At 38.4% G+C, this 22,214-nt stretch overlaps 1 protein-coding gene and 1 long non-coding RNA gene across 2 annotated transcripts in view; one reads left to right on the plus strand and one right to left on the minus strand.

The window, feature by feature from the left end:
• LOC138163976 (uncharacterized) overlaps positions 1-12,387 on the plus strand; it is a 52,264-nt gene extending 39,877 nt beyond the window's left edge. The window contains exon 3 of the long non-coding RNA XR_011168967.1: positions 12,235-12,387. This is a non-coding gene — a long non-coding RNA (uncharacterized lncRNA). The remainder of the gene's footprint in view (positions 1-12,234) is intronic.
• On the minus strand, positions 9,184-14,770 carry CSF2 (colony stimulating factor 2). The gene is made up of 4 exons (XM_069091669.1): positions 14,590-14,770; positions 14,446-14,487; positions 12,381-12,509; positions 9,184-9,772 (listed from the first exon to the last, which is right to left on the minus strand). The coding sequence occupies exons 1-4, from the start codon at positions 14,740-14,742 to the stop codon at positions 9,650-9,652; spliced, it is 447 nt and encodes a 148-aa protein (XP_068947770.1). The 5' UTR covers positions 14,743-14,770; the 3' UTR covers positions 9,184-9,649.
• Positions 14,771-22,214: the final 7,444 nt, after the last annotated feature.

Genomic DNA, 22,214 nt, shown 5'->3' on the forward strand with positions numbered 1-22,214 from the left:
TTAGTTTACAAGATTAATTACCACAATTCTTTGAGTTTCAAACTTTTCCTCCCTCCCTCCTCCCCCCCCCCCCAACCATGATGGCATACAATCAAGAATAGTATCTGCAAATACTTTCACATTAGGCATTAGTCAGCTTATAAAGAAGAATTGTAATAGATGGAATGAAGAATGGGAAAAAGGAAACAAAACCAAACATAAGAATGAAAAAGGGCAGGTAGTTTGCTTCAATCTGGGTTCAATCCCAGTTCTTTCTCTGGATGTAAACATCTTACTCCATCATGAGTCTTTTAGGGTTGACTTTTGTCTCTGGATTACTGAGAAGAGTCCAGTTTATCAAAGTTGGTCATCACACATATGTTGTGTCTGTAATTGTGTACAGATTCCTCCTGGTTCTACTCTTCTAGCTCAGCATCAGTTCATATTAGCCTCTCCAAGTAAATATGAAATTGATCTGCTCCTCATTTCTTATTGCACAATACTATTCCATAACATGCATATACTACAACTGGTTCAGCCATTCCCCAATTGATGGGCACCCCTTTAATTTCCAATTCTTTGCCACCATAAAAAGAGCTGCTATAAATATTTTTGTACATATGGGTCTTCCTCCCACTTCTATGATCTCTTTGGGATACAACTCTAGGAGTGGTATTGCTGGGCCAAAGGGTATGAAATTATTTATATCCCTTTGGGCATAATTCAAGATTGCTTTCCAGAATGGTTGGATCAGTTCACAACTCCACCAGCAATGCATTAGTGTTCCAATTTGTCCACATCCTCTCCAGCATTTGTCATTTTCCTGTTTTGTCATCTTAGCAAATCTTACTGGTGAGATGTGGCACCTCAGGGTTGTTTTGATTTGCATTTCTTCATGTGCTTATACGTATCTTTAATTTCTTTCTCTGAAAACAGCCTGTTCATATCCTTTGACCATTTATCAATTGGGGAATGACTTGTATTCTTATAGATTTGGCTCAATTCTCTGTATATTTTAGAAATGAGTCCTTTATCAGAGACATAGGTTGTAAAGATTCTTTCCCAATTTCCCACCTCCCTCTTAATCTTGGTTACATTGGCTTTGTTTGTACAGAAACTTTTCAATTTAATGTAATCAAAATTATCCATTTTGCATTTTATAATGCTCTCTAATTCTTGTTATAAAGTCTTTCCCTCTCCACAAATCTGACAGGTAAACTATATTGTTTTCTGAGATTGCTTACAGTATCAACCTTAATACCTAGATCATGCACCCATTTAGACTTGATTTTGGTATATGGTGTTAGATAATGATCTATGCCCAGTTTCTGCCATACGATATTCCAGTTTTCCCAGCAATTTTTGTCAGATAGTGAGTTCTTATCCCAAAAACTAGGGTCTTGGGGTTTATCAAACAATAGATTACTATAGTCATTGTATGCTGAATCTCATGTGCCTAATCTATTCCATTGATCCTCTACTGTATTCCTCAGCCAGTACCAAGTAGTTTTGAGGACTGCTGCTTTATAATACAGATTGAAATCTGGTATAGCTAGTCCACCTTCCCTAGCATTTCTTTTCATTAATTCCCTTGATATTCTAGACTTTTTGTTCTTCCAAATGAATTTTGTTACTATTTTTTCTAGCTCTATAAAGTAGTTTTTTGGTAAATTGATTGTTATGGCACTAAATACATAATTTAATTTAGGTAAAATTGTCATTTTTATTATATTAACTAGATCCAGCCATGAGCAAATGATATTTTTCCAATTAGTTAGATCTAACTTTATTTGTGTTGAAAAGTGTTTTGTAGTTGTGATCATATAGGTCCTGGGTTTGTTTTGGCAGGTGGATTCCCAAATATTTTATAAAGTCTACAGTAACTTTAAATGGGATTTCTTTTTTCTATCTCTTGCTGTTGAATTTCATTGGAAATATATAGGAGTGCCACGGATTTATGTGGATTTATTTTATATCCGGCAACTTTGCCAAATTTATTTATTGTCTCAAGTAATTTTTTACTTGATTCTCTAAGTATTTCATGATATCATCTGCAAAGAGTGATAGCTTGGTCTCTTCTTTGCCTAATTTGATTCCTTTGATTTCTTTTTCTTCTCTAATTTCTACTGCTAACATTTCTAGTGCCAGATTGAATAAGAGGGATGATAGTGGACACCCTTGTTTCACCCCGGATATTATTGGAAATGCTTCTAGCTTATCCCCATTACGTATAATATTTGCTGATGGTATTAAATAGATGCAACCTATTATTTTAAGGAAGGCTCCATTTATTCTTATACTTTCTTGTGTTTTTAATGGGAATGGATGTTATATTTTGTCAAAAGCCTTTTCTGCATCTATTGAGATAATCATGTGGTTTCTGCTAGTTTTTTTGTTGATATGATCAATTATACTGATGGTTTTCCTAATATTAAAACATCCTTGCATTCCTGGAATAAATTCTGCCTGATCAAAGTGTATTATTCTTGAGATAAGTTGCTGTAGTCTTTTTGCTAATATTTTATTTAAAATTTTTGCATCTATATTCATGAGAGAAATTGGTCTATAACTTTGTTTCTCTGTTTCATCTCTTCCTGATTTAGGTATCAGTACCATATTTGTGTCATAGAAAGAATTTTCCCAAATAGTTTGTAGAGTATTGGAATCAATTGTTCTTTAAACGTTTGATAGAATTGACTAGTAAATCCATCTCACCCTGGAGATTTTTTCCTAGGGAGTTGACTGATGGTTTGTTCAATTTCTTTTTCTGAGATGGGGTTATTTAAGTAATTTACTTCCTTTTCAGTAATCTGGGCAACTTGTATTTTTGTAAATATTCATCCATTTCCCTAAGATTGTCAAATTTATGTGCATACAATTGGGAAAAATAATTCCTAATTATTGTTTTCATTTCCTCTTCGTTGGAAGTAGATTCACCTTTTTCATTTTTGATACTCATGATTTGGTTTTCTTATTTCTTTATTTTATCATATTGATAAGGGTCTATCAATTTTATTGGTTTTTTTCCCCTTAAAACCAGCTCTTAGTTTTATTTATTAATTCAACAGTTTTCTTAATTTCAATTTTATTAATCTCTCCTTTGGTTATCAATATTTCTAATTTAGTATTTAATTTGGGATTTTGAATTTGTTCTTTTTCTAGGTTTTTCAATTGCAGGCCCAATTCATTAACCTCCCTTTTCTCTAATTTAATCATGTATGCACTGAGGAATATAAAACTTCCCCTAAGAACTGCCTTTAATGCATCCCACAAATTTTGGTATGTTATCTCATTATTATCATTCTCTTGAATGAAATTACTAATTGCTTCTATAATTTCTTGTTTGACCCACTCATTCTTAGGATTAAATTGTTTAATTTCCAGTTAGTATTTAGTCTGTCTTTCCATGGCCCTTTGTTGCATATAATTTTTATTGCATCATGATCTGAGAAGGATGCATTTAATATTTCTGCCTTACTGCATAGAATTGTGAGGTTTTTATGCCCTAGAACGTGGTCAGTTTTTGAGTATGTGCCATGAACCGCTGAGAGGAAAGTATATTCCTTTTTATCCCCATTCAGTTTTCTCCAGAGATCTATCATACCTATCCTCTATAAATCCTGTTCACCTCCTTAACTTCTTTCTTATTTATTTTGAGGGTAGATTTATCAAGTTCAGAGAGGGAGAGATTAAGGTCTCCTACTAGTATAGTTTTGCTATCTATTTCTTCCTCTAATTGCTTTACCTTCCCCTCTAGGAATTTGGATGCTATACCACTTGGTGCATATATGTTAAGTAATGATATTGCTTCATTCTAGATGATGCCTTTTAGCAGGATATAGTTTCTCCTTCCTTATCTCTTTTAATTAGATCGATTTTTGCTTTTGCTTTATCTGAGATAAGGATTGCTACCCCTGCTTTTTTTTTTTTACTTTATCTGAGGCATGATATATTTTACTCCAGCCTTTTACCTTTACTCTGTGTTTCAGATGTGTTTCTTGTAAACAGCATATTGTAGGATTATGATTTTTAATCCATTCTGCTATCTGCCTCTGTTTTATGGGAGAGTTCATTCCATTCACATTTACAGTTATGATTATTATCTGTTTCTTTCCCTCCATCCTATTCCCTTCCCTGTTAATGCTTATATTTTTCTCCCCTTCTCCTTTCCCCTCCTTAATAGTTTTCCTTTTGACCACCACCTCCCTCAGTATTCCCTTTTTATCTGCCCTCCTCCCTTTTCCTCCCCTTCTTCCTTCCCTACAAACCACCCTCCCCACTTTCATAGTCCTTTCCCTCTCCTACTGCCTGTAGGATATTTTTATACTTAATGAAGTATGTTATTTCTTCTTCGCACCAAGAATGAGAGGAACAAATCTCATGTGAAGCTCCTCATCCTCCCCTCTTTCCCTCTAATATGATACGTTTTGCATTTCTTTTCCATAGAGTCCTATGCTTAACTGGTTGTTATTCCCTCCTTGCACCAGAACCAATGAGGGAAAAGCTCATATAATAGTCATCTCCCTCCCTTCTTTTCCTCTGCTATATTGTTTTTATGCCTCTTTGTGTGGCATAATTTACCCTTTTCCACTGCATTCATTCCCTTTCTTCCATTACAGTCCCTTTGCAGCCCTTAATAAGACTTTTTCAATCGTCATTTTGTGTTTTTTATACTCATTTGCTCTACTTGTCTATAAACAGTTTGCTCTTATTAAATAACAGGGTGTGTGTGTGTGTGTGTGTATGTGTGTTTTCCTTGTTTACCTTTCTACATCACTATTGCTTCTCGTAATTGGAGGTTGAATTTTCCATTGAGCTCTGGTGTTTTCATCAGGAAAGTCTGGAAATCTGTTATATCATTGAATCACCATCTCTTTGCCTGGAAGAATATGCTCATTCTCTCTAGGTAGGTGATCCTTGGTTGTAACCTGAGTTCTTTTGCCTTCCGGAAAATTGTATTCCACTGCCTCCAATCTTTCAGTGTAGAGGCTGCCAAATCCTGTGCAATCGTCACTATGGTTCCTCGATATTTGAATTGTTTCTTTCTGGCTGCTTGAAGTATTTTCTCTTTTACCTGGTAGTTCCTGAGTTTGGCCACAATATTTTGAGGACTTTTCAGTTTGGGATCTCTTTTAGGAGGTGTCTGGTGGATTCTCTCGATTTCTATTTTACCCTCTGGTTCTGATATCTCAGGGCCATTTTCCCTAACGAGCTCTTGGAGAATGTTGTCCAGGCTCATTTTTTCATCATGATTTTCTGGTAGGCCTATGATTCTCAGATTATCTCTCCTAGATCTGTTTTCCAGGTCAGTTATTTTTCCATTGAGATATTTTACCTCTTTTTCTAATTTTTCATTCTTGTTGTTTTGTTTGACTAATTCTTGGTTCCTCATAGAGGTATGTTTTTCAATTTGGTTGATTCTGGTTTTTAGCAAATCATTTTCCTTGGTTAGTTTTTGGAGCTCTTTTTCCACATCATACACTTTTCCTTTTAAAGAGCTGTTTTCTCCATTATAATGTTTTTCTAATTCTGCAATTTTGATTTTAAGAGAATTATTCATTTTGTCTTCTAGCTCTCTCATTTGGTTTTCAAAGTTCTTTTGATCTCATCTAGTAGGAGAGCTTTCTGTGCTTAGGACCCGTTCCCTGTTGATGTTTCAGCTGTGGGTGTGGAGTCCAAGTTGTCTCCCTCTGAATTTGGTTCCTCCCTCTGAGGACAGCAGGACTCCAGAGTCTTTGTAGTCTGCTTTCTACCCATTTTGAGGCAGGGCCCTAGCCACGCCCTTCCTCTAGGGTTCCCAAGCCTTAACTGTTGAGGGTTTTACCCTGGGGCAATAGTTACTATGTTTTTTTTGGGGGGGGGGGCTTGGAGTAGGCTGGGTTCACTCTGCCATCCTGGTCCTTGGAGGTGCTGATAGGGGCTTTTTTCTTTTTAAATTTCTGATAGTCCCAGGTGTATTTGCTGTCCTGGACAGGGGCCCAGCATTTGATTCTTACCTTGCTCTTTCCAATCCTAGCCCTTTGGTGATAGGCCTGGTAGTGGCCCTTGTGGTTGGTGGGATGACTTCCCTTCCCCCCCCTCCCCAGTTGATCAGGCCTCCTCCTGGCCTGCCTCTGGGGTGATGTTTTTTTGACTCATGCATAAATTGAATGTACACGAGGAAGAGTTGTGTAAAGACTTCAGCCTCACTCTTCCAGAGTCATTGAGGTCCAGACAATAGTATCCTGCCAAGGTAAGTGAACTTATTCATAGCATTCAAAATCTCTTCATTTGCTATATACACCCGTGAAAAGGCTACAAGCAAGACTAAAATGGAAGGAGAGTTGTGCGGGACTTTTTGTTTACAAATGATTGCACATTCAGTGCAGGCTCTGAGGCTGAGATGCAGCAAAGTATGGATTGACTCTTTACTGCTTCTGCTAACTTTCACACATTGTCCATGCTGTCCAAGAAGATAGAAGTTCTCCACCTGCCAGCACTGCAACATCCAAACATGGAACCACTGGTTGGATACAGCAGATAAAGAGATTTTGAATGCTTATGTATAAGTTCGTTTCTCTTGGCAGTATGCTTTTCAGGGAGGTACACATGGATGATGAGGTTGACACACTCAATCCTAGAGCTAGCTCAGTGTTTGGGAGGCTCTAAGGTAAAGTATGGGAGAGAAAAGGTATTAGGCTGCCTACCAAGCTGAAGGTCTACAGAGCTGTTGTGCTGACCTCATTGTCGTATATCTGTGAAACCTGGGCAATATGCTAGTACCATTGCCAGGAAATGAAATCTCTTCCATTTGAATTTTCTTTGGAAGATTCTGAAGATCACCTGGCATAAGGTACTAGACACTGAGGTTCTTTCTTGAGCTGAACTACCAAGCATTCAAACTTAACTTCAGAGAGCACAACTCTGAGAAGCTGTTCCAATGTTCGGAATGTTCCAACATGTTCCAAATGCCAAAGGTGCATTTTTCTAAGAGATTGCTCTATGGAGAACTTACAGAAGATAGGTGTTCACATGGCGATCAGAAGAGGTGATATGAGAATAATCTCAAGGTCTCTCTCTCAAACTTTGATATTGATTGTGAGACATGGGAGACACTGGCACAAGATTGTCCAGCATGGCGTGCCTACACCAAAGAAAGTGCTGTGCTCTATGAACAAAGCAGAATTGTAGTAGCTCAAAAAAAAAACACGAGATGTACAAATTTAGAGATATTCCCACTCCAAATGTTCATATAGACTATATATGCCCAACCTGTGGTCAAACCTTCTGAGCCTGTCTGATCAGCTACAGTCAGACACACCATACCTTGACCCCAACATAGTAATGTCACTCTGGTTCCCTTTAAGAGAGGTAAACAGGGGCAGCTAGGTGGCTCAGTGAATAGAGCACTGACCCTGGAGTCAGAAGGGCCTGAGTTCAAATCTAGCCTCAGACACTTAATACTTACTAGCTGTGTGACCTTGGGCAAGTCACTTAACCCCAGTTGCTTTGTTTTCACCCCTCCAAAACAGACCAAAAAAATAAAAAAGAAAGATGAGCAACAGTCTGCCAAATATGAGAGATTTGGATTTTTTTTAAATATAGCTATTGATAATTTGCATTTCTTCCTTTAAAAATTGCCTGTTCACATCCTTTGGTTATTTATTGGGGTTATTATAGTGTGTGTGTGTGTGTGTGTGTGTGTGTGTGTGTGTGTGTGTGTGTAGGAAATGATAGCAAGTGATTTGCCTTTAGTCCTCCAGCAGGTTAGGATCAGAGCAGGGGCTACTGGCCAAGTCTTGTGGTTCCTAGTACAGTGTTCTTTCCATAGGGCCAAACTGTTTATTTAAAATAGCCTTCTTCATGGAAGGGGATTCCCTCAGCTTCCCTTGGTAATTGGAGAGAAGAAAAATCCACAAATGACTACTGATTCATCTGTGCCTCTGGGAGGTGGCTCTACCTTATGTCACTGCACAAAAATGTACAGTAGACCTTGCTATGCCGGGGAATCCTGGACAGCATATTTCCTTCCTTACCTCACTTCTAGAGAGAGGAGCTGAGGAAACATTGGTTTGTATTGAATTCTATGGGATCACACACTTTTCCTTGGACATAGGCCAGACTAAGCAGTGGAATGGAAATGAGGGGCAGTTTTTCCCTTTGTCTTCCAGGATTTTTATTAATGGACTTTGAGGGGAAGATTCCCTAACAAGAGATTCCGAAATCCTGTTTTGAGCAAGTAAAGTTATTTTGGAGGGATGTTGCAGGAAATCCCCTGCATCTGACAAACAGGGAAAAGTAAGGCCAGACTTTTCTCATAGCTCCTGTTAGGCTGTGAGCTTCCTGAGAGCAAGGGTTGAATCTTCTTCAACTGTTACAATACTTTGATAGATATTTAACTCAGCCACAATAATATAGTCAGCATTTTTATATAGTGCTTTAAGGTTTGCAAAGCACCTAATAAACATCTCATTTTATTCTCATGATAGCTCTATGTGGCAAATGCCTTTATTAACCTTCATTTTATAAACCTATATTTTACAGATGAAGAGCTTGAAACAAATAGCGATTGTGATATTTGCCAAGGGTCACACAGCTAGCAGCTGTTTGGGGTTGGAGTCAAACTTAAGTCTTCCTGACTCCAAGGCAATTCTTCCATCCACTGTGACATCTAACTGTCTGAGTTTCATTCATGAGAGATTCTCTCCAGTAATATACGACTGATGCATGATCAATTGGCCCATTCATATTTGTGCATCCCAGTGACTTTGGTCTATGTCCTCCCGTAAATTTGTTAAACAGGGTCTGTCTCAAGTCCTGAATGCCTTCCTTGGGTGATCTAGAATCAAGTGGATAATAGTGGAGCACCTCAGGCGTTAAGCCACTCTGTACTTAAATACTCAGGAAGGTCAGAGAGGAAGCAGTCTAGGGCTATCCTCAAAGCCTTCCTTAGGGCTACTTGATAGGGTGATACTCAAAGCCTTTCCACCATAGTGGAAACTTCCAGAGCTTGAGGGTACTTGTTTCCCCATGGGAATAGAAACTTCTTAGAAGTAGGGAGTATTTCATTCTTTGTATTGGTAGCTCTAGAACCTATCAAGCAGTAGGTACTTAATAAGTACTTATTGATGGGGAGACTGAGATCTCAGGATTATCTCTAGGCCATAATGAAGTATTAGAATAAGATTTTTTTGGAATATAATTTATTTATTTACCACTCTATAAATACACATTGACTGACAGTAAGGTGTTTTGCAAGCAAAACATGTATATAGTTTTTTCAAACTTATAAAGAATAGTCCATGAACAAAAATATAATGTATATCATCTATATATTAGGGTAGAACATCTTGTATAAATACAATATTAAGGCTTAATAAATAAATAAATAAATACATATTACATATAGACATATATTACTCTTTCTAGTATAAAATAGACCTTCCCACCCCCCATTCTCCCCAGTGTAGGAAACCTGTCTTCCAAAGTTTTATGTAGAGGTCCATGTAAACATAACAGAACCTGACCCCATTTAGGACCCTGGGAGTCCTTTGCAGCTGGGAGATTCTGTAGAATTGAAGCTAGTACCCCAGTCTCTTGCAAGGTAGAAAATTCATTCTTCACTCAGGCTCTATTTCCCTTGGGGACCAAGGAGACAGCTGGCTCTGGGCAGTGAAGGCCTTGGTGCAGGTTAGCTCCTAGCAGATGACGAAGGTTTCAGGTTCTGGCAGTCAGAGGGGATCTCTTCTAAAAACTGAATTAATTGAGTTTTGAATTCTTCCCGGTCAGTTATATGGAAGCTGCAGGAAGTTTCCTTAAAAAAAAATAATTCTAATTAGCTTTTAATGGTATTATATACAAATGTTGCTCATCTTATCTTTGATTTTGTCTCTTGTCTTTTAAGGGGTATGGGTGTGGGTGGGGAGATTATTTCTGAGAAGTCTCCATGACCTTGGGTTCTCCTGAATCAAAGGATGAGTTACTAAACCTAATTTGAAATAATTTTAAATTAATTCAAATTCAAACTAATTTTAAATTCAAACTGTTTTTCAGTAAATTGAGCCCTTTCTTCTCACCAGTTCTAGTAGAGAGATTTTATTAAGTCTATGATTCCCCTTTTACAGAGAAAGTGAGACTCTAGTGAGCACTAGAATTGAGGTTTGAGCCTATGTCTTCTGACTTCAAATGTAGGGCTTCCTTATGCTACTCTAGCCTTGCTGGGCCAAGGCCATTTTTAAGGATCATGCTGACCCAAATTTCTGCCTCTTGGCTTGTACTTAAGCCATTCCTTAGGTCTCCTTCCCCTCCTAGCCTTTGGAATTCTTACCCAGCCTTTAAAATCCAACTCAAGTGACACTTCCTCCATAAAGTCTTCCCTCTTCTCCCTCTGCAGTAAAGGACCTTCCTCCCCATCCCCCCAGAAGAGCTTGGTTCTACCCTTCCTGGAAAGCTCTTAGCATATAAGAAAGGCTATCAGTTTTATCTAAACTCTGGAATGTTTAAATTACATTGAATAGAAACGGAGAGAGGAACTTCCCTCTTATGATTGCCAACAGGTTTCTGGGGAAGAAAGCTTGAAGAACTGCTGTGGGAAGGAGGTAAAGGGACCTAGGGATAGGGAGCAACTGTCAATATAATGGAGAGCTCTGGATTTATGTGCAGACCAAAGAGCTCACTGGGTTGTTGCTATTGGAGGTGGTGGTGGTGCTGTGTGTGTGTGTCCCCAGAATAGTCAGCCCCCAAGACACAGTTATTTCTCAGTGATGGAGGCAAAGCCCTGATATTTAACATAACGTTACAGAGTTGTAGGGTAATCCAATTTACCATCTTTTCTCTATTCCTCTGCAGACATTCAGTACAGCCGGAGATGCTTTAGACCAAAACACTTAACTATTTCATTCTGGGCAGCCTCAGTTTAGGCTGGTATTTTTGCTTTAGCTTGGGGGAGATGATGCATCTCTCTCAAGCCAGAAGAAGGGATTAGGGACAGGTTCTGAGCAGGTTAAATTGGACAACTTCCCAGTTCTCTCTCAAGTTTGACCTCATTGTTTTGGTGTTCAGCATTGTGAATTCCAAGAACACCAGACACACCCATGTTCAAAAGTCCAAATGAAAAGCCAAATAGATCCAAGTTATCTTCCATTTGGATATCCACCTGCCTCAGGGCCCTGAAACCATTAGGGTGAAGAACTGACAGTTTGCTCTAGGTTTTTCAAGTTCAGTCAGAACTTTAGAAACCTTTTTTTCCCATAAGAGTTAGTACTGCAGGATCTAGACATTCTGAACAAATGAAATAATTTATCACATAGCCTTAGTGGGATTGGCCCTGGCCTAAGGCTCAAGAGATATGGGTTCTACTCCCTGTTCTGATATTTAGCTTAGATCACCTCACCTCTCAGAGTCTCAGTTTCCTCATTTATATAATAGGGGAGGATTAGGTAATCTTGTGCTGCTCTTAGAGCTGCTATGTCGCATCCAGTGATGAGTTTTATATCTGTCAAAACACACTACGTTTTTTCTTCTAAGTATCAGAAATAGGTTCACTTATATACCTTTGCTATATATAAAATATATATATATATAAATCATTGAATCATTTCTAAAAATAAATGAGAATATATAAATGCATATATTTATACATAAATGCACAATAACATATGCGTGTGCATATACATACATAAGTTAGGTATATAATATATATTGTATTGTGTAAAACACACAAATTCATGCAGCACTAACATATATATATATAGAGCTCTTTAAAGAAATATATGCTTGACATCTCGACATTATTGTAACTGAGTCTCACATCAGCCCTGGTAGGTCAGGACCCCTGCAGATTCCAGTTTTACATGAACAGACTGGGAGTAGTATGAGATTGAGTAAGAAAAGAGAAATGACTTGTCCATGTCACACTGCTAGTGTCAGAGGTAAGCTCTGAACCCAGATCTTCCTGATTTTAAGTCCAGTATTTAAGTCCAGTATTTGATATACTCTGCTATGTTATATATTTAAGTAAATACCATGGAAATAATTTGTTCTTAGAACATGCCCACACATGTATGGGTGTTTGTATCTGAAATAACTGAGATTTTTAATTTATACAATGTATGTATATACTTAAAATGTGTGTTTCTACATATACATATATCTCCTTGTTTTAGCCTGTACTCAAAAGTGATCTTTCCTGGCGTGGGTAGACTTTCCCAGTAATATGGCCAATTGTATTTCTGGTTCCAAAACCAATGTTCTTTTTTTTTTTAATTTTATTTTTAGGAGAGGGAACCCCATGTTAATAGGATACCCATGCTAAGAGACTGAAGGAGGGGCTCCTTGAGGATTTGACAGCAATAAAAAGCAGACTTGACCATCTCCACATCACATCATTAAAAGAGGCACATTCCGCAACAGAGAAAACTTACATCGAGTGAGGGACATGAAGAATCATTGAAGCGTGCAGCAATCTCCTGGAGGTTTTTCTTGATTGCTTGGTCCCTTACATGTAAACCATCAGAAAAAGTCTTTATATGTGTCTGTATGCATTTGGGCTCCTGAAAGAAAAGTCAGTTTGTTTAGTGAGTGTGTCTGAATCAATGGGATCATGGCCTGAGTCCAAGCTAGAAAAGTCATGTTTTGTCATTCAAGCAGATACACAGGGGTTGGGGCTGAGTTCTTTCCAATTATAGCATGAGGAATTCCTATACCAGTGGAGTTTCTGAGATCATAGGATTTAGAATTGGAGGAGATCTTAGACATCATCTAATTGTACCCCTCCATTTTACAGATGAGAAATGGAAGCCAAGTGACTTGTCCAAGGACACATGAGATTGAAGTAGCAGGTCCTGATTTGAACCTGTGTTTTTTATATTACAAAGTGAGACATATATTGGTAAAGCTTGAGACACTCTACAGTGGTCTGTTCTTCTCTGATCCCTTCTGCACATTAGCTTGTTTTCATCAGTGGTACTGAATTCTCCAAAGCATTTAGAAAGCTCCCATGTTCTCTGCCCACATCCCAGATCATTCTGGGAGATTCAGGGAAAGATGATAAGTGAGTGTTGTGCATGAGGCCCAGCAGAGCTCCTTGCCCAGCTGCTCCCATGTTCTGGGTATCAGTGCAGTCCTCACACCTGTTCAGCCATAAGGCCACCTCATAAGGGTGCCTTTTTCACCCTCACTCCAGAGGTCTAGCCAGATATGTGTGCCATTGATGCTCACTGATACAATGTCACAGCCTAGCCCAAACATGGATTGAAAAGCATAGAACAACCGTGTAGACTTGGTGTAATCTTCCTGCCTACTCATTGTTAGAGGGACCAATGCAATCATAGATTTAGGGTAGAACAAGACCTTAGAGGTCATTGGATCCATCTTCCTCATTTTATAGATGAGGAAACTGGTGCCAAGGGTTATTAAATGACTTGCCCAAGGTCATACAACTAGTAATTATCTGAGGAAGATTCAAATCCTGGTCTTTCTGACTCGAATCCAATGCTTTAGCTGCCTTTTATAACTCAATGTTGTCTTGTGAGCTGCCAGTTAACTGTAGTTAAGATATCTCTAAGACCTGGGGGAAAAGACTCTGGGATGGAAAGTTAGGAGTTTTGACCCCAAGTTCCAACCTCAGCGTAAGAATGATATCTTAATGAGGCATTTTATAGTACACAAAACTCAGTCCCAGCCATGATCTCATCTGATCCTTATAATATCCCTGTCCTAGTCATAGCTGTGTGACCCTGAGTAAGTCACTGATCCTCTGTGAACCTCACTTTCCTCACCTATAAATAGGGATAATAATATCTACCCTTTCCATCTCACAGGGTTATTTGGCAAATGTTCTATGAATTTTTAAGTACTATGCAATTGGGGACTATTATTATTTACAAAAGAAATTATTTTATGGGTAAGAGAAGTGAGGTGCCAAATATACTTGCCCAATAATCTAGCCAGTTGGATTTCTGGTTCCAAAACCATGCCCTTTTTCTTTTAAAGGAGAGGGGACCTCATGTTAACAGGAGACCCACACTAGGAGACTGAAGGAGGGTCTCAGAAATTCTTGGTGTTGAGAAACTTAGACTCTCTCAGGAGACTGTGGGAGTCAGGCTGGTTCTTCCTTTCCCTGCTGTCTTTGTCCTCTAGGGCTGTGATGTCTGAGAAACGATGACTGGGAGAGATTGAGCTGTAGCAGAGACCTGGGGTCACTGACACATAAAATACTTGCTTGTTTTGGCTCTTCCAATCCCCCTTGGGGCAGGAGCAAAGGAGGGGGCAGGGGAAGGAGGAATGTATGCTTTGTGAAGCCCTTCAAATAGCCAGAAATACTAATGCCTGTGAGTCATGTAAGCTACATGCCAGCTACACACCAGCTGCCTGCTACAGATTATCTTAAATGGTAATTGATCTGATAGCGGAGGGCTAGGGCATGGAGCCTTTAAATAATTCCCTTTAGAAGGCAGATGTAGACAGATGTGGAGGAGTACATCTTACCTGCCTGTTGAATTCCTCTGAAACAATCTTCCCCTTTCTATCCTGAAGAGAAAGCCGATGATTAGCTCACATTTGAAGAGAGAAAGGGGCAGATAAACTTTTGCAGAGCAAAGGCTGAAGCCAAGCCACCTGTGAGTCACTTACCTTTCCTGGGTCTGTAGTGATATTACGTGATAACTCCAGAGTTTGAGCAATGATCGTCTCCAGGTCGGGTTCCCTCGACTTCAGGGTGGTGGGGGCCAAGCTGGCAAAAGGGATCAAAGCAGAGAAGAGCAGAAAGTGGCAGAACTTTTGCATTGTAGTTTTTGGTTTCAAGCTTCAGTTCTGAACTGGGCTGATCAGGGGCTGAGAAGCTCTTATAGGCAGTTAGAGGAAATGATTAATGTTGACCACAAACAAAGCGAAGGAGGCAGGGGAACTACCTGAGGGTTGGAATCTCCGGCTTCTTATCACATCACTGTTACCCATGAGATCCTCAAACGCCCATTTACACACCAGTGTAACATTTGGGAACTTTATTGAGAGATCCTTTCAATAACCAGAAGCCCCCGACAAAACCAGTCTGATAGAGAGATTGCCAGGCCCTAGGGAGAAGTAGCTCCAGGCCTCAGAGGCTGTGCTGCTGCACCTGCCCTGCTTGGCTCAAGGTGATTTCCAAACTCTGAATGAACTATCAGTGTAGTATCTAGAGCTGGAAAGGTACTTCAGGACCTTTTTTTTTTCTTTCCATCTTACAGATGAGGAAATTGAGATTTAAAGAAGTGAAGGGATTTTCCTAAGCTCACATAATTAGAAGAGTTGATATTTGAACTCCATCCCTTTAGTTCTATATCTAGAATTCTTTCTATTCCCTGCCCTGGAATTCTTGAGATTAATGATAGTATCAGAGCATTAATCATTCAAGAAACACTTATTAAGCACTTATGCTGTTCTACATACTGGGGATACAAAGACAGAAATTAACCTGTTTCTGCCTTCAAAGAACTTCCATTATATCCAGGAAAACCACATATAAACTCTGTGTGTGTGTGTGTGTGTGTGTGTGTGCAAATCCAACCTCAGATACTTACTGTGTGACCCTGGGCAAGTCACTTAACCCAGTTTGCCTTATTTTCCTCTATAAAATGAGTTGGAGAAGGAAATAGCAAACTGCTTCAGTATCTTTGACAAGGAAACCCCAAATGAGATTATAAGGAATCAGCCACAACTAAAATGACTGAGCAACAATTCAATCCTTACATGTATTTGGGCTTCTTTCCAAGTAACAGCTAATATGACTACACTTCTTGGCCCTGCCCTCGCTCTGCAAGTCTGGCCTCCCTGTGAGTCCAAAGAGGCAGAGTTTTCTTTTCTTGATTGTGACCTCCTGAGCAATGCAAAGGAAATGGACTGTGAAATTGGTTCCTATTTCTTTGCCCAGACGATGGGGTAATCATTCTTCCAATCCCTTCCTTTAAAGGTCCCTGTGTTTTCAAAAGCCCCTGAGTGCTTGCAAGGAGGTAAGTGGTAACAAAATGTGGGAGCTTGAGAGAGTTCTAGTTAGTTATTGTACTGATCTGCCTGAGTCTCTGAGTGAGAATTTACTGACTCCCTACTGTATACCCATCCACGAGCTCTTGCCAGCCTAAGCCACAGACTGTTGATAGATTATGAGAAAATCTGGGACCACATTTCCCCACTTCCACCATGTTCACTGCTATCAGCAGCACAGATCAGCAGAAACAGAGACCTGGTTTCTTAAAGCAGACATAAGCTTGCACAGAATTTCTCAAATGATATTATGAAAACTAAACACTTGGTAAGCACTCAGAGCATGCCAGATACCTTTACAGAAACAGTTCCTGCTTCCACAGAACTATACTTTCAGCCACTTGAGCCAAAGAGTGAGTCCAGGGCTTCTGAAGTAGGTGTGTATATGTTTTTACCTGGCTGGGCAAAGACTTGGCTTAATTTGGACTTGCTGCCCATGGGTTGGTTCCTCCTTTGAGTGAATAATGGCATCTTTCTGATTGAGGCGGCAATCTTGAGTTGGACTTTCTGAAGAGCCAATCAAGAGAAAAGGGGCCCTCTCTAAACAGAAAATTAAGAGTAGAGGAAGCTCAAAGGACCTGATTCCTAGTAAGGTTCACACCAAGGAGATTAAAGTGAACTGATTCTCACAGGTTACTCATCTGTGTAATTTCCCATGGGGTTCCTGCTCTCCTATCTCATTCTCCTTCCTGGAGCAAAATGTTTTCAGTGTAGAACTGCCTGGAGGCAGGAGAAATGGAATCTGTGGCTTCAGGAATGCCTGAGAGTCTAAAGGAAGGAGAGTAGTATATGAACTTCAACTCATCATGGCCAAAGTTTCCAGGGAAAACATTTTAAGAAACATTCATTGTGCAGTGGGCAAGTGGGGATGGCGGGGGTCTGCATTTCTAGCAACCAGTTCCAGGAAGCCAAATCTCCTGCCTTTCTGACAGGGCTTCAGCACCCATTATCTGGACAGAGATTATAAAATGGAGGAACCTGGAAGTCCTGGACACATACACACACACACACATACACACACACACACACTCACACACACACACACTACTATCAGGAGGAGTTCAGAGAGGAGTAGGTCTTTCTCTTTCTGGAAAGATGACACTTGCTCATTGTGTCCCAGTGACACATGAGAATATTCTTAGATTGCAATAACCACAGAAAATGAGATTGATGCTATCAGGACAGTGGTCGATTACTCTCCCAAGGGCTCTGCTGTTAGCACTGAGTCAACAAGAAGCTTTACTAGAGAAATATAAATGAAAACTTGAGTTGACTCCTTTTGCCCAGCATCTTAGAAGTAGGTCAGGAGTGAAGGGGTCTGAATGATCTCCTTAAAATAAAAAAAAAAACAAAAACTAGTTTTTTTTTCTTTTCTTTTTTGGAGGGGGAAAGGCAAAGTGATTGGGGTTAAGTGACTTACCCAGGGTCACACAACTAGTAAGTGTGTCACATTTGAACTTGGGTCTTCCTGACTCCAGGGCCAGTGCTCTATTCACTGTGCCACCTAGCTGTCCCCCCAAAAAACCATTGTTGAGGAACTTTGTTTTAGGACTGGCTCTTGCAAAAGTTCCCTCAACTGGTTCTTATGTTTCTTTCCAACTACTAGAACACCTGGGATTGTTATCTATCTCCCTGAGAGAATTGTCCCTGAAAATATGATGTGAACTGTCTATATACATTGGATCCTCATTTCTTGGTGGGAAATTCAGCCTCCAAGGTATTTTCTGAAAGCAGAAATTTGCCAAGGTTGGATAGGGTCCTCTGAAAGCCAGAAGAGCATCCATCCCATGAGGTGCAGAAAGTGGGCATCCAGAGGAAAATCTAAGTAATGTGAACAGCCCAGAACTTTCCTAGTGAAACTGTAAGGTGGCAAAAGTCACCCATTAACTTCATATCTGACAAAGAGAAGAGCTAGAATTAGACCCACATGGTAACATTCCTGCAGAAATCTGGCAACTTTTACAACTCTTTGCTTTTAATAATTTTTGTCATAAAATTAATAATTATAAACAAAAATTTAAAAATCAAATAAAGAAAAAAGTAAGGAATAAAATAATCCATAAAGCTATAAAATCTGAACTATTTACTATTTTGATAAAAGGAAAATGATAAGAAAACTTTTAGAAGTAGCAATAATATTGTCTGAATCAACATGGAATAGTGGAGAGGTTCTGGATTTGGAGTCATATGACCTGGGTTCACATTTTAACTCTTCCACTTACTACTTGTGTGACTTTGGGCAAGTCACTGAACCACTTTTAAGATTCAGTTTCTTCATCTATAAAATGAAGGGGTTTGATTGGAAGATCAGTAATCTATGATCCTGTGACTTGTGTTGTGTTCCCTTCTGACCTCTTTTCTGATGACACTTTTATCTGATTTTGCTATTTTTGTTTATACTGTTTATTTTTTGTTAGGTGCAGGCAATTCCCCAAAATTACAATAACAGATGAGCCACCATCTGTATTAGCAAAGGCAGTTACCACACCAGTGAAATTACAAGTCCTATTTGATTACAAGTCCATATTGATGTATTTTGTTTTTCTGATTCTCTATCTATCTACATGTATATGTATATATAAATTCTTTAATGGTACATTGATCAGTAAATAATTATACAGTTATGCTATTATTATTGTTTTCCTCTATGACAACAAACATGTTCATGTTTGAAGAATTATATGTTTATTTCTGCAGCTCTTCAAAACTGTCACGATCAGGGGAAAAAAAAACAATTTTGATGTTTGTGCAGTGATTACTGGACACTCTAATTACTTCAGACTAAGCTTAACATTTTCTTAAAGTTTCTCCACCTGTCATCAAATTGTTTCCAAACCACTACAATGTTTCAATATTCAAGTGCAAACTGATTCCTAGTGGATAGTCAGACATATAAGCAAATCATATTGGTACATTCTGTACAATGCATTCTTCTCTGTTGTACTATAATGTTAACCTCATCAGCTATATAATAACATGATCAAGATGTTATGAATGTTTGTGGTCTTGAAACATAAATATCAGGCTATTTAAAAACCATGATCACTGGACATGCACATTACAAGTCATCTTGAAAACTTTTATTTCCTCTCATTGTAAAATTAAAACTATTTTCTGATTTAAGCTTACCTTCCTCTTATTTTGCTAATCTTCTATCTGGAAGATTTTCAAATGAACTTGTGGACAACACTGGTCATTTGGTTAGCAGAGTTTCTGTGGAAGTATGGCTGGTGTTTCAGTGGTAAAAGGGAAGAAAGTCACAGCTGAAGAGATTTTTTTTCTTACAAAAGTTTATATATAAATACTGTTCAAAGTAAAGCAATATATTCCATTTTACTTTAAGTACGTTTACCATTTAACACAGCACTTGTTATTAGTCAGTAGAAAAAGTAGTTTATACAATAACTGGCTATTCATTTTTGTTGAATTGTTCAGTGACTAAAGTTTTTTAAAAAGGAAATTCCATCTCTCAGTAAGAGATATTATAACATTCTCCTGTCATTTTCCTCCACATATTTGTATGAGCAAGCATTTTCACATTATTCTTGTTTTAAATCAAAATACAGAAGTAAACTTAACATGGAACCAAATTTAAGACTGCAATTTTTTTTCATGTTAAACCAAATATTGCAAACTTTTGTTCAAGTAAAAAAGTACAGAATGAAATTAAGTTTATATGTAATTACATTATGTTAGTCTTCCTACTTATGTTTTAATTAAAATGTCATTTATATTCAAGTTATAAAATAAAGTATTGCTAGATTATTTTAATCCTTACAGAATATCCCACAAAATGCTTATGATTATTTTGTAATCAATTTCATAATTATATATTTTGTTTTCAAAATTAAAAGTATAATAAACTATTCTGATTTATAATTATATAATGCAAAATTTAATTTGGAGCTTTTGTAGGGCAAAAGTTTGATATTATTTATTGTAAGCACTCAAATCTAAAAGAATATTATGGTAAACCCTAAGTATTTATAAAAAAAATTCATTGTTGAAAGAAATTCACAGAACAAAAAATATTGACAATTACTGGAGAAGTAGAAATATAGAGCTAGTTTCAAGAGTGAAGAAGAATCGACAGCAAAGTCCAATCCTGCTACAAATTGGCTTTTACCCTGGACAAACATTAGTTCTCAGAGCCTGGATAACTCTCTAAATAAGACTATAAGTTGAAAAGAATATCCCAATCTTAACTGGTAGAATAATTTCCTCCCTAAGAGCTTCCTACATCAGTGAAATTACAGATTTAGTTCAATAGGGAAAATAAAAAAAATAATGAGATCAGAGCAACTTGAAAGACTCTTATGAACAGATGCATAGTAAAGGAAGACGAGTTCAATTTAAATGAAGACCATTATAATCCAAAGGAAAAAAACATGGAAAGACATCAGAATCCAAGGGAAATAGTGAAAACCTTAATTTCAGATAGTTAAACATTTCCCTCTTCTTGGCAGGGAGATGGAGGACTGCAGGTTTTGAATGAGGCATACATTATCAGAGAGGCCACTGGGTCTATTTGCTTTGCTTAATTATGTTTCTTTGACACAAGGAAGGGTTATATTGGATAGAAGTAATAAATAGCAATAATGGGTTTTTTTAAGATCAATAAATATTTACAATTTGAAAATAGTTTATCAATTATTCATTAATTAACAGAAAGGATGGTGTCTTTTATATATATTCTGGATTTAGTTTGGTATAGTAAAAAAAAAAAGAGTGATAACCATAGAACCAGGGAGATCTAGATTCAAATCCTTCTTCTGACATTTACTAGCTATGTGACCCTGAGCAAGTCACTTATCCTGTCTTCTATTTCCTTACTTATAAAATGACAGGGTGAGACTTGATTGTCTTTATGTGCCCATCTAATTCTATATCTATGATCCTATGATTCTTAATTTGATTAGTCTTCTGCCTTTGGGAGAAGGGAAGAAATGCCATACCTTCATGATTATTTGCAATTTTGTTCAGCAGCACGTGAGTAGAGGCAAAGGCAATGGATGATGGTCCCCTCAGCTGAGTTGCTTCACGCTCTGTGAGGACTCCATCCTGAGGCCAAACCTCTAGGGATGTTGAAAACCTACCTGACTCATTAACAGACTCCTGGCTGGTTATACACTCCCCATTCCATTGATTCTGATCCCCAGCTGTCATCATTCAAACCTCATTCTCTATCTCTCACTACCTAATCCCCAATTCTCATTTCCCTCAATCTATTCTCCACCCCAACCCTACTGCTGCCAATGTCCCATTATAAGGGTATCCATCCCTTTAACTGTGTTCTCTGGAGTGCCTGTTCCATAGGTAACAAACTTGCCTTCAGCTCAAATCTTTTCAGATTTTCAGATCCTTCTATCTTCTGGCTCTCAGTGAGACCTGACATCATCCTAATGACACAGCCTCCCTAGGCTCCCTTTCCAGCACTGGCTGTACTTTCTCTCATTCCCCCAAACTGGTGGGGGAGCTGGAATACTCCTTGCTCCCCACTGCCACTTCCAGGTTCTCTTTTTGCTATCATCACTCAATAACTTCTCTTCCTTTGAGGTTTAATCAATCCATATCTAGATAGTGCAGTGGATAGAGCATTGGACCTGTAGTCAGGATCTGAATTCAAATTCAGCCTCTAATGCTTAACTAGCTTTATGATTTAAGACTAGTCACTGAACCTTTGGCTCAGGTTCTCAACTGTAAAATAAGGATAATAATAATAATGCCTCCCTTACAGGGTTTTGTAAGGATCAAATGATACAATATTTGTGAAGCACTTAGCATGATGCCTGGCACATAGTAGGTGTTTAATAAATACTTGTTTCCTTCCTTCTAATCAAAATTCTGGTGGCTGTTATCTTCTGGTCTTCAGGATGCTCCCCTTCTTTTCTAAACCAGTTCAATGCCTAGTCCGTAGTGTTTCCACCCCAACTCCTGACCTCATACTAGGGAACCTCAACATACATATTCTCTATTCTTTCAAACACCCTAATCTCACAATTCCTCAAATTCCTCATTTCACATGATCTACTCCTCCATCCCATCTCAGTTACATACAAAAGTGGTCATACTATGATCTTGCTATCACTCACAAATAAACCACTTCCGGGTTTGTGAACTATGAAATTTCCTTATCCAATCATAATCTGTTGTCATTGCACCTCTCCTTCTGCCTTGGAACCCTAAACCTTTTTCTTCATCCTCGCCATTACCTGCCTTGATCTCTTGATCTCTCAGTT

Source organism: Petaurus breviceps, unplaced genomic scaffold (assembly GCF_028583685.1).
Source record: "Petaurus breviceps papuanus isolate PSGF00001 unplaced genomic scaffold, PetGlider_PUasm1.0 189, whole genome shotgun sequence".
NCBI lineage: Eukaryota > Metazoa > Chordata > Mammalia > Diprotodontia > Petauridae > Petaurus > Petaurus breviceps.

Bases quoted from the DNA above. Each gene is read 5' to 3' on its own strand.
- CSF2 (XM_069091669.1), bottom strand. From the start codon at position 14,742: ATGCAAAAGTTCTGCCACTTTCTGCTCTTCTCTGCTTTGATCCCTTTT. The intron at 14,488-14,589 runs GTAAGTGACTCA...CTTTCTCTTCAG, and splicing joins TCACTACAGACCCAGGAAAG to GATAGAAAGGGGAAGATTGT. The intron at 9,773-12,380 runs GTAAGTTTTCTC...TTTTTTTTTAAG, and splicing joins CTTCATGTCCCTCACTCGAT to GAAACTTCCTGCAGCTTCCA.